The sequence below is a fragment of the Bison bison genome, unplaced genomic scaffold (genome assembly GCF_000754665.1).
Source record: "Bison bison bison isolate TAMUID 2011002044 unplaced genomic scaffold, Bison_UMD1.0 scf7180017854867, whole genome shotgun sequence".
NCBI lineage: Eukaryota > Metazoa > Chordata > Mammalia > Artiodactyla > Bovidae > Bison > Bison bison.
The window spans coordinates 49,120-60,490 of NW_011485440.1; the positions used below are offsets into that span (position 1 = coordinate 49,120).

At 49.9% G+C, this 11,371-nt stretch overlaps 1 protein-coding gene across 2 annotated transcripts in view; it reads right to left on the reverse strand.

Annotated features, from left to right (window-relative positions):
- LOC105001199 (probable phospholipid-transporting ATPase IIA) overlaps positions 1-11,371 on the reverse strand; it is a 60,574-nt gene that overhangs the window by 45,035 nt on the left and 4,168 nt on the right. For both annotated transcript variants that reach the window (XM_010857380.1, XM_010857375.1), the window contains exons 2-3: positions 5,035-5,179; positions 2,704-2,817 (exon numbers count right to left, since the gene is read on the reverse strand). In XM_010857380.1, the coding sequence (XP_010855682.1) occupies positions 2,704-2,817; positions 5,035-5,179 (259 nt within the window). The remainder of the gene's footprint in view (positions 1-2,703; positions 2,818-5,034; positions 5,180-11,371) is intronic.

Below are 11,371 nucleotides of genomic sequence, written 5' to 3' on the forward strand. Positions count from 1 at the left end.
GAAGCCTGGCGTGCTGCAGTCCACGGGGTCACAAAGAGGCGGATGCAACTGAGCAACTGAACTGGCTGAAGGGCCAAAGATACTGAAAAAGAAGCGTGAATGGCAGTGGAGGGCTGTCTAAACTTGTAAGGAAATCAGAGGTGGTGACTGAACAGACAGAATCCTGAAGGCACTGAGACTCTTCTGTAAAGAGCAGATTTACTGGGGACTCCCTGGAGGTCCAGAAGTTAGGACTCCATGTTTCCACTGCTGAGGGCCTGGGTTAGATCTCTGGTTGGGGAACTAAGATCCCATAAGCCACAAGGTGCAGTAAAAAAAAAAAAAAAAGATCTATTAAAGCAAAACTCCTGAAAGAAATCAGAAAGGCAGATACTTCTGCGTGGGGAGGTGGGCTGACTGAGAGGGGCAAAGAGAGCTTTCTGGGCTGGTGACAACATCCTGCCCCGACCACAGGTCCTGGCGACACCCAGGGAACAGAAACCTTCGTATCGGGTAGGCTGAGCCTTAATAACAAAGAGATCTAGGTTTATTATCTGATCTTCATACAATTTTACTGATTATCTCATCTGTTTCCTGAGGAACATCTCCCACGAATACATTAGCATCAAGAAAGAAGTTACCAGGACTTCCCTGGGAGTCCAGTGGTTAAGAATCTGCTTCCAATCCTGGGGATGTGGGGTTGACCCCCGGTCCAGGAACTAAGACCCCACACAGCACACGGCAATTACGCCTGCGCAGCACAACCAGAGAGGAGCCTGTGCACCGCAAGGAGAGAGCTCGAACACCACAACTAAGACCCAAGGCAGCCAAATAAATAAATACCTTTTTTAAAAAAAGAAAAACTGTCACCAACAGCTAAGACGTGATCCACACGATGACCGACAATGGCACTGGTACCAGAATTTTAAAATTCAAATGAGGACATTTCCTGAGAATTTTCCACGTGTCAGGAGCTATTCGCAGCATTCTGCTGGCTGTACTTCACCACACCTCCCAACAAGCCATGGGAACAGACACGATCACCCACCCCCTACTTTACAGATGAGGAAACCGAGGTTCGGAAAAGCTAGTTACAATCACACGGCTTCTCAAAGAGGCTGCAGGGCAACTGTCTGGCCCCACAGCCCTCGTTCTGAACCACTGAGCTCCCGGCTGGGCGTGAAACAAGAGGACTCTCAGGGCGGTCAGACACATTTCAAAGTGTACTTCAGCTAAGCACTGGATATTGATTCTCGCATAAACATCTAGGGGACTTAGGAGAAATCAGCTGCAGTCACCAGGAAACAGGTGTCGTCCAGTTGTCTTTGACCCCTAAGCCCCCTTCTCTGCAGCCCGTGGAAAGAGAGGAAGAACTTGTGCCAGACGACTGCCTCCTTCTGTATGAACCATCAAGGGAAACTCAGGCCATGGGCACTTAGAAGCCTCAGGACTGCCGGAGGCTGCTGGTAACCCTGGCTTCTCTCTACAGCCAGAGGCCCAGGAAAACCAGGACTTGGCTGTTTGCATCAGAAGTCAGGTTCCTGGCTCCTCGTGGAAAGTCTGAGCATCATTTCAGCGAAGAGACATGGGCTAGAACTGGAGCGGGGCTCTCGCTGGAAGGGCAGGAGCCCTGCAAGTCATCCCGGCCCCCACACGGGCCCCCACTGTATTCCCTGAGGGGCTTCTTCAGTCCCTGGGGTCAACATCATCGGTACTGATATGCGGAACACATCCCAGACCAGAACCGGGTACAGCACCTGCCTTCGAGTTGTGTTCAACACTTTGATCCCTGGTCACCAGCCCCAAGAACCAACGTGGTCTTCCCCTGCAGAGGGAGCAACTCTATAAGCGGTTTCAAACACCTTGACTACACATCTGAGCTAATGTAGTTTCCCATAAGTTTCCAGCTTCCAGAAAGGCACTGTGGTGACTTAAGACAGATGTCTCTGTACCTGAAGATAAAAAATACTTAATAAAAGGCCACACCCCCCCTCCAAGGACTTCCCTAGTGGCTCAGAGGTAAAGAATCTGCCTGCAACGCAGGAGACCCAGATTTGATCCATGGGCTGGGAAGATCCCCTGGAGAAGGGAATGGCCACCCACCCCAGTATTCTAGCCTGGAGAATCCCATGGACAGAGGAGCCTGGTGGGCTACAGTCCATGAGCTCACAAAGAGACTAAGTGACGAACACTTTCAACCCTGTTCCAAAGAAAACTACTAGCTTTGGTGAAGAACCTTCCAGACCTCCATGTATTTATTTACAAGTCTCAGGTGAGTCACACTCCATACACAGACACACCCAAGCGCAGAACCGTGGTCAACCCCTCACGCTGACACAGACTACATCATAAACAGAAAACAATTCAAAGAGCACAAGCCACAGGGTCGGAGGCCCTGCCTTTCTCGGGACCACTGTGTGCCAGCCCAGTACCCAGCAATCCGCGGTGAGCAGGTGGGAAATGCTTGCTGAAACAAGGAGAGACTGGACAGCGGACAGACAGAGGGAAGGAGGAGCCCGGACAGACAGAGGGAAGGAGGAGCCCAGGCGCCGCGGCCGTGGGCCCTGGCGGCGGGCGGAACAGAGCGCCACCAGAAAACCTCGGGGGCTCCCAGCATGTTGGGCTGGGGGCGTCCGCTCCCTTGAAAGACCACGTCCTGTTCCAGCCGCCTGAAGGACAGAAGCCGCCTCGGACCCCCCCGAAAGGATGCCCCAACTGACTCACCAGGGGAACCCAGTAGGTGTAGAGCGCTCCAAGTCGCATCTCAGGGACGAACTGGGAGCAGGCGAGCAACAGGAAGTAGAGGTTGAAGAAGTATTTGAACTGGTTAAACAGCACCTGCAGTGGAGAGAGACAGGAGACACTCGGGGCTGGTGGACTCGGAGCGAGGCAGGTGGGTGACCTTTCAAGCACTCCCCCAGGAGAACGCGACTCACGTGGTACCTGGTACACTTCACACTCTGACACCTGTTAACTAGGAAACACACCTGGGTGATGAAAACATCATTTGTCAAAGTAAAGAAGCACATGATACCCGTGGGAATGCTAAACACCACATTCAACACAGCGGGCACCTGTGGGCGTGGAGTCCCCGACCACAGCTGTTAGGTTTTATTTCTTAAACTTCTTCTCCAAGGGCAGAAAAGGCCACTCCGAATGCCACTGAAGAGGGTTTAATGCAAAAGGCTCAGGCTGTAAGACTAAATCAAAAGAGAGACACACTGAAGTCTCGACGGTGTGATTCCAACGCCAGAAGTAACTGCAGCAGAATTCCACCCCACATGGCAGGAGGGTTCTGGCGGTTTCCACTGGCCCCACGTGCCCTGGGAGTGTCATCCATACCCCGACTCACCTGGCCATCAGGCAACAAGCGGAAATGCCCAGTGTGTTCAGGACACCGTCCAGCCCCTCGCTCCTGCCCTGCCATGGAGACATGGATGCTCCACACACCCCAGGCGGTGTAGCTGTGAGATGCGGGAGAGTGGCCTGGCGTGCCTCAGAGTTTCCCTGAATGAGGAATTAACTTGCACTTGACTTTAGATACTGAGATTTCAGGGGCCAGGGGAGAGGGTTGAACCAGGTACTGATAAAAGGAGTCAAAAATCACCCTTAAAGAAACATTCTGGGGCTTCCCTCAGGGCTCAGTGGTAACGAATCCGCCTGCCAATGCAGGAGACACGGATTCGATCCCTGGTCCAGGAAGATCCCACAGGCCATGGAGTAACGAGACCTGTGGGTCACAACTACTGAGCCTGGGCCCTGTGGCCAGCGAGCCATAGCCACCGCGCCTGTGTGACCCAGGGCCTGAGCCCCACGACAAGAGAAGCCTCTGCGGTGAGACGCCTCCGAACTGCAACTAGAGAGCAAGCCCCTGCTCGCTGCAACCAGAGAAAAGCCTGCAGGCAGCAGCGAAGACCCAGCACGGCCAAAAATAAATCAATTATTAAAAAGAAATTCAGGCTGACCTTATGCTACAGTATAAGGTATTTGTTTCCATGTTCTCTCTCAGTAAATCAGTGATTTTTTTTCTTTCAGCTTTGGAACTGATTGTTGCTGCTGCTTCTGCAGCCAGCTGGTGAAGTTTTGGAGATCACAATGGATAAAAATCGATATTTAACTTAAGGGTGTGCTGGGGGGGAAGGTTTTCAGAAGGCTTGTCTGTTGATTTGTATAAATTAATGAACAAAACAGATAATTGCAGGGCAATATAAGCAAAACAAACATTAGCAAATATGTTAATAGAAAATGTCTCTGGTTGGAGGTATTAAAATCTATCTTAAAAAGATTTCTTGGGACTTCCTTGGCAGTCCAGTGGTTAAAAATCTACCTCCCGAGATTCCCTACTGGTTCAGTGGCTAAGACTCCAAGTTCCCAATGCAGGGGGCCCGGGTTTGATCCCTGGTCCGGGAGCTAGATTCCGCATGTCACAACTCAGACTCAGCAGAGCCAAATAAATAAATATTTCTAAAAATTAAAAAAAAGAATCCACCTCCCAACGCAGAGGATGCAGGTTCAATCCCTGGTCGGGGAACTAAGACCCCACATGCTGTGGGGCAAGTAAACCCGTGTGCCTCAACTGCTGAGCCTGCTAGCCTCAGCAAAAGACCCCCGGGCTGCAACTATGATGGCACAGCCAAAGGAAAAAGAAATAAAAAATTTCGCTACACTTTTATCCTCCAACTTTTCTATTCTGAATATGTGTTCCAAGAGGGTAATACGGGGGAAATATAGGCACTGATTTTTTTTTTTTTTTTTTTTTGGTAACAAAGCTAGGCCCTCAAAATATCTTTTTCACTCCTCTTAGGCCAAACACACCAAATAAATGTGAAGTTATTCCAACTGATCAGGTGGCGTCTCACAGACTTGCAGACAGAAGGCAACCTCTTTCAGGTGCTCAGGACTAAGGGAGGTGAACGGCCAGTGGCTGGGGTGACGTGGAAAACACACGGGGAGCTCACAGGCCCTGCGGCAGGAGCCTCGGCCTTCTAAGACTGGTACCACTGCACACGCGTGCTGTTAGAAGGAAAAAACAACGTTGTCTCGGCCGGTACGTACCCCAGGCAGAAAGGTGAAGAAGTTGTACTTCTGGTTGTTGATGACGTTTCGAGGGTACCGCTGGTCCCTCTTCTCCGGGTGCCCCAGCCAGACGGTGCGGGGCCTGGGCTCGCCTCCCCCGCAGCATCTCAGCCACTCGCCGCACCTGTGGAAGAGACACGCCCACACCGTCAAGGCCACGCCCTCCCAGAACTTCTCTCTCTAAAGCATCATCACTGGGTCAGAACCGCAGCCCCACATGGGGCTTCATCCTTCAGTGGGCAGGGAAAACAGAGCTGATGCATCTACAAAGCCAGCTGTGGTCCAAATCAAAGATGCTCTGTCCCCAAGCCCAAATTATTTCTAAAAGCAGGATCTGTTTTTTTTTTTTTTTTTAAGATTTAGAAAGTAAATACATAACAATAAGAACTTTTATCACTTTGACATGTTGCATATGAGAGAGGAAAGCTCGGGACAGCTGAAAAAAAAACCCTGAGTCTGACAAAATGTGAGAAACAGCTGATTCTGGTCTTGAAGCAGGTCTGTCTTATTCTCAAAGCTAACCAGGGTGCTAGTCACACCAAGATTACTATCAAAGAAGAGAAGGAAAATAATCTCCTTCCACGCCCATCTCTCCTTTTTAGCAACACATTGGAGGAACAGCCAGGAAGATGACTCGGAGCCCCACATAACCAGGAGACGGGCCAGCGTGCCAGCTGTAGGCAAGCTGACCCCAAGGGCTGCCCTCAGAGGGCAGCTCCTCAGGTGCCTGGGCACCTGCCCGGCTCTGATGAAATTAGGCTGCTCTGAGACACACATCCCCAACCCCGACTCTCGCCCAAAAAAGGCACCACATCCTTCAGGAGAGCCTGTAAACAAGGCATCTTGAGAATTACGACCCTTATCAGCCCCTTGTGGTAGAAAGACCACTGGCAGAATGTTCCTCCCGGGGCCCCAGCACACGCACAGGCTTCGAGGGAGGAAGCCCAGCACTGCCAGCCCTGCCAGCCCCTTGAGATGCTGCCAGCTGAAAGCAAAGCATCCCGATGTGGCCATCACGACTTACATAATTATTTGTCAGCGGCAGACCCGCCTTCTGTCCCTCCGCTTTCAGGCCAGGCATGTCCTGCTGAGGTGCTGGGTACAGAGCTGAGCACGCACAGGCCGTGGGCTCAGGACTCTAAAGATTGGCAAGCCATCAAGTCGCCTGCTCAGATGCTCAAAATTTCCATGATGAAACACGATGCTCTTTCTTAAAAATAGCATCCTGGTTCCAGTAAACCAGTGCTGGGGGTGGGGCAGGGAGTCTGCTGGTGGCTCCCATGAGGACAGGTTTCACTTCTAAGTAACTCATTCGTGTCGGCCAGAGAAACACGGGGAAACCTGGAGGAGTCCAACCCCATTCCTGCTCTTGGGTGTGAGTCACCCAAGCGGCCCAGCGTGGGGCAAAGTGCGGAAAGAACGGGGAGGGGACGCACTGAGCACAAGCACACCTTTCCGGTTGCAGAAACCTTCCTCGTGGTCACTGACTCTGCCGTGCACAGCAACTCTCTCCCTATCCTGTAATGATCCTGTAATGATGACTCCCAGAGCGGAATGTTTCTAAGGAAAGCTGAAGACAACCACGGACGGTCAGGCTGACTATTTATGTGAGTTCTGTTTGCTTTCTGCTGGCAGAAGGTTCCACACAGCAAACTACAAGGTTAAACTCTCCTCAGCCAAGGGAACATCAGTAAGCGGACCCCCAACTGAAGGCAATCTGCTGAGCAATCACACACTCGCGCGCACGCACACGCGCACACGCACACGGGATTTCCACATACCAACCACCTCCGCTTTCTAAGTTCTTAAGTTTGCCTCAATTTGAACGTGTTTTTTGGGGGTGGGGGGGGGTGGCTGCATTTCAAGGCATGTGGAATGTTTTAGGTCCCAGACCAGGATCAAATCTGCGTCCCCTGTGGGAGTCCTAACCACTAGGGGGCCAGGGAAGTCCTCTCAATCTGCGTATCTTAAATCAGTGATTCTCAGAAGGAAGAAGGGGGGTAGTTACTGGTGTCTCCCAGGTGGAGGAGGTCAAGATTCTGCTAAACATTCTAGAAAACCCAGGACAATGCAACCCCCCCCCCCACGAATGATGCAGCCCCAAATGCCAGTTATGCCTTGGTTGAGAATTCCTGCCCTTTATTTCAACCAGTGTACCTTAAAAGGTAACTTAAAGGACCTCCCTGACAGTCCAATGCTTAAGATTCCAAGCTTCCAATGTAGGGTCTTGGGTTCGATCCCTGGTCAGGGAACTAAGATTCCACATGCTACACGACACAGCCAAAAAAAAAAAAAAAAAAAAAACATAACTTAATCAGTTCAGTTCAGTCGCTCAGTCGTGTCCAACTCTTTGCGACCCCATGAATCACAGCACGCCAGGCCTCCCTGTCCATCACCAACTCCCAGAGTTTACCCAAACTCACATCCATTGAGTCGGTGATGCCATCCAGCCATCTCATCCTCTGTTGTCCCCTTCTCCTCCTGCCCCCAATCCCTCCCAGCATCAGAATCTTTTCCAATGAGTCAACTCTTCGCATGAGGTGGCCAAAGTATTGGAGTTTCAGCTTCAGCATCAGTCCTACCAATGAACACCCAGGACTGATCTCCTTTAGGATGGACTGGTTGGATCCTGCAGTCCAAGGGACTCTCAAGAGTCTTCTCCAACACCATAGTTCAAAAGCGTCAATTCTTTGATGCTGAGCTTTCTTTATAGTCCAACTCTCACATCCATACATGACCACTGGAAAAACCATAGCCTTGACTAGACAGACCTTTGTTGGCAAAATAATGTCTCTCCTTTTGAATATGCTACCTAGGTTGGTCATAACTTTCCTTCCAAGGAGTAAGCATCTTTTAATTTCACGGCTGCAATCACCATCTGCAGTGATCCTGGACCCCCAAAAATAAAGTCTGACACTGTTTCCCCATCTATTTCCCATGAAGTGATGGGACCAGATGCCATGATCTTTGTTTTCTGAATGTTGAGCTTTAAGCCAACTTTTTCACTCTCCTCTTTCACTTTCATCAAAAGGCTTTTTAGTTCTTCACTTTCTGCCATAAGGCTGGTGTCATCTGCATATTGATATTTCTCCTGGCAATCTTGATTCTAGCTTGTGCTTCTTCCAGTCCAGCATTTCTCATGATGTACTCTGCATAGAAGTTAAATAAGCAGGATGACAATATACAGCCTTGACGTACTCCTTTTCCTATTTGGAACCAGTCTGTTGTTCCATGTCCAGTTCTAACTCTTGCTTCCTGACCTGCATATAGGTTTCTCAAGAGGCGGGTAAGGTGGTCTGGTATTCCCATCTCTTTCAGAATTTTCCACAGTAACACTATCATAAATGGAAAACTAGTATCACTTGCCATAAATAGAAGGTAAACAACAAAACCCACATCAGGAGAAGCAAATGTTACTAAATTCCCACTGATACAGGGGCCCTGGGCCCTAAGCCTCCAGCCTGCTGCTTCTGCGTCCTCTCTTCGTTGCACAGACATTAGCAAGTGTCTGCTGTTCCAAAGTGGACCCTGGGACTTCCCTGGTGGTCCAGGGGTTAAGAATCCACCTTCCAATGCAGGGGACGTGGGTTCGATCCCTGGTGGAGGAACAAAAATCCTACCCTCCACGGGACAACTCAGTCTCACTCAATGCATCGAAGAGCCTGCAGGCTGCAATGAAGGTGCAGTGCAGCCAAAATTTTGTTTAAGAAAAGAGGTGTGACAGAAAACAACAAAATTCAATAAAAAAATAAATTAAAAAGAAAAAGAAAAAAAAAAGTGGGTCCTGACAGGGTTAGAAATATTGAAGGAAAACTGAAAAGGGAAGTTAAGGGTCTCACTTTATGTCTGCATGAGACTTACTTCCTGTCCTTGAATTACTTAGATATTACCACTGTAGCACCTGGAGCCAGCATCTGCCTGTATTTGGGGAACCACTGTCCTGCAGCGAAGCTGTGGGCTTGGTGGCAAATTTCCAAGTGATGACGTCCTCCCCTGGCACCTCCCATCAGTCAAAACAGAAGAGGCAGCGAGCAGCCAGGCCCCCAGTTGACATCTGGATGTATACCCATGGCTCTTTTTCCAGCAGCTGCCCCACACCCCATCCGTCCAGGGGTGGAAGTCAGCCCCACAGGAGGCCCAAGGGGGGCGTGCCTGGAGCTGTGGGGGCAGCTGTCACCCTGCTGCTGCTTCTCAACACCAAACTGAGCCGTCTGTCACTTTCCCAGACACATTAGCTCCTATCCCACCTTCTAGACAGGCTGGGGACAGGGGTTGCAAGATAGAACCCCTGAGTGTGGGAAATTAATACAGAGGCTGGAAAAGAAGGAACAGGAGTCCCAGTTTCAGAACAGCAGGACCACGTGGGCGAAGTAATAAACACCGGCTTGCCTTTTTTTTTTTTTTGGCTGTGCTGTTTGGCACGTCAGGTCTTCATTCACCAACCAGGGATCGAACGCTGCCGTGGAAGCATGGAGCCTTAACCACTGGACTGCCAGAGAAGTCCCTGAACACTGGCTTTTAAACCAGACAGATCTACACGCAAACCCCAGCCCAGCTCCACCCCAGCTATGCACCCCCCTGGACAATTCATCTTCTATGCTTCCCTCTCTTCCTGTCTGTAATAATAATAAAAATAATAATAAAAATAATTTTTAAAAAAGCTTGCTTTGCTGAATTATCAAAAGGATTAAGAACGTTATATACAAAGGGCATAAGACAATGCCTAACACATAACAGGCATTCCATTAACAGTACGTATTATTTCTCGAGTTATTTTTTCAGATTAAAAAAACACATGAAAAGTTTCTCGCCTGTCACTAGCAACAGTGATTCAACTAGGTTAAGATGGAAGGCTAGAAATAACTGAGCTTACGCTGCTCCCAGCTTAGACCATTTAAACGAAGGGAAACCAAAGGGGACGTTCTTACGGTCTGACTCTAGAACAAACAGAAGCGCTGATGGCCAGTAGCCTGCTGGCCAGATGTGCAGTGCTTTCACACAACCTGGGCAAACGCAAGGGTAAAGCAAACACCACAGAGGGACGTGCCAAGGGAACAGCATTTCTGGAGAAGGTAACTCGTGTAACAAGGAGCCGCCTCCAAAGAAACGATCGCTTCCGCCTCGGTGCTGCCGCCAGCAGCCGGCACTCAGCAAATATTTGCTAAATTGACTTTGTGACGTATCCACCCTCCCTGAAGCCGGAGTCCAGAAATCTAGACTTTTCAGTGTTGACACTGGGCAGATCCAGGAAGAATGCAAGGAAAAATTAAACGCAATGCAGAGAACAAACTGTGGGTACCTGGGGAGAGGGGCGAGAGAGGGGAAAGGGATTAAGAGGCACCAACTACCATCTAGCTGCAAGGATATACTGCACGACACAGGGGATGTGGCCAATATTTTATAGTAACTACAGATGACTGCAACCCTTACACGGTACATCTGAAACTTGGATAATACTGTACACTAAATACACACAGTGTTTCTAAAAAGCAGCACAGAGGAATAGCCAGCAGCAGTGGTTCTCAATGTGAGTATGGGGTCAGTTTGCCTCTGGGGACACTTGGCGACGTCTCGAGAGAAGTTTGGTTATCACAGCTGCAGGTTCAGGGGAGGGAAGGGCTAAGGGCATTGAGTGGGTAGAAGCCAAGGGTGCCACTGAGCATCCCAGGGTGCACAGGCTGGCCCCGTGCAGAGGGTTACCTGGCCCCAAATGCCAAGAATTGATGCTTTTGAACTGTGGTGTTGAGGAAGACTCTTGAGGATCCCTTGGACTTCAAAGAGATCAAACCAGTCCATCCTAAAGGAAATCAACTGTGAATATTCATTGGCAAACTGATGCTGAAGCTGAGGCTCCAATACTGTGGCCACCTGATGTGAAAAGTCGCCTCATTGGAAAAGACCCTGATGCTGGGAAAGACAGAAGGCAAAAGGAGAAGTGGGTGGCAGAGGATGAGATGGTTGGATGGCATCACTGATTCAAGGGACATGAGTCTGAGCAACTCTGGGAGGTAGTGGAAGACAGAGGAGCCTGCAGAGGTGTGCTGCAGTCCATGGGGTCGCAGAGTCGGACATGACTTAGCGACTGTACAACAACAAAAATGCGAACAGTCCCGAGTCTGTCCCCTACGTGTCAGTGATGCGGGAAATATTCCCTAGCTGCACTGTCACACACGGCAGCCACTAGCCACACACGGCTGTTGAGCACTGGAAACACAAAATTTAAATTTCAGTTCGTGAATTTAATGACCAAAAACAGCCATGTGAGTCTAGGAGCTGCCATACTGAACAGCTGGTCCCGACCCAAACTGTTAAGCAC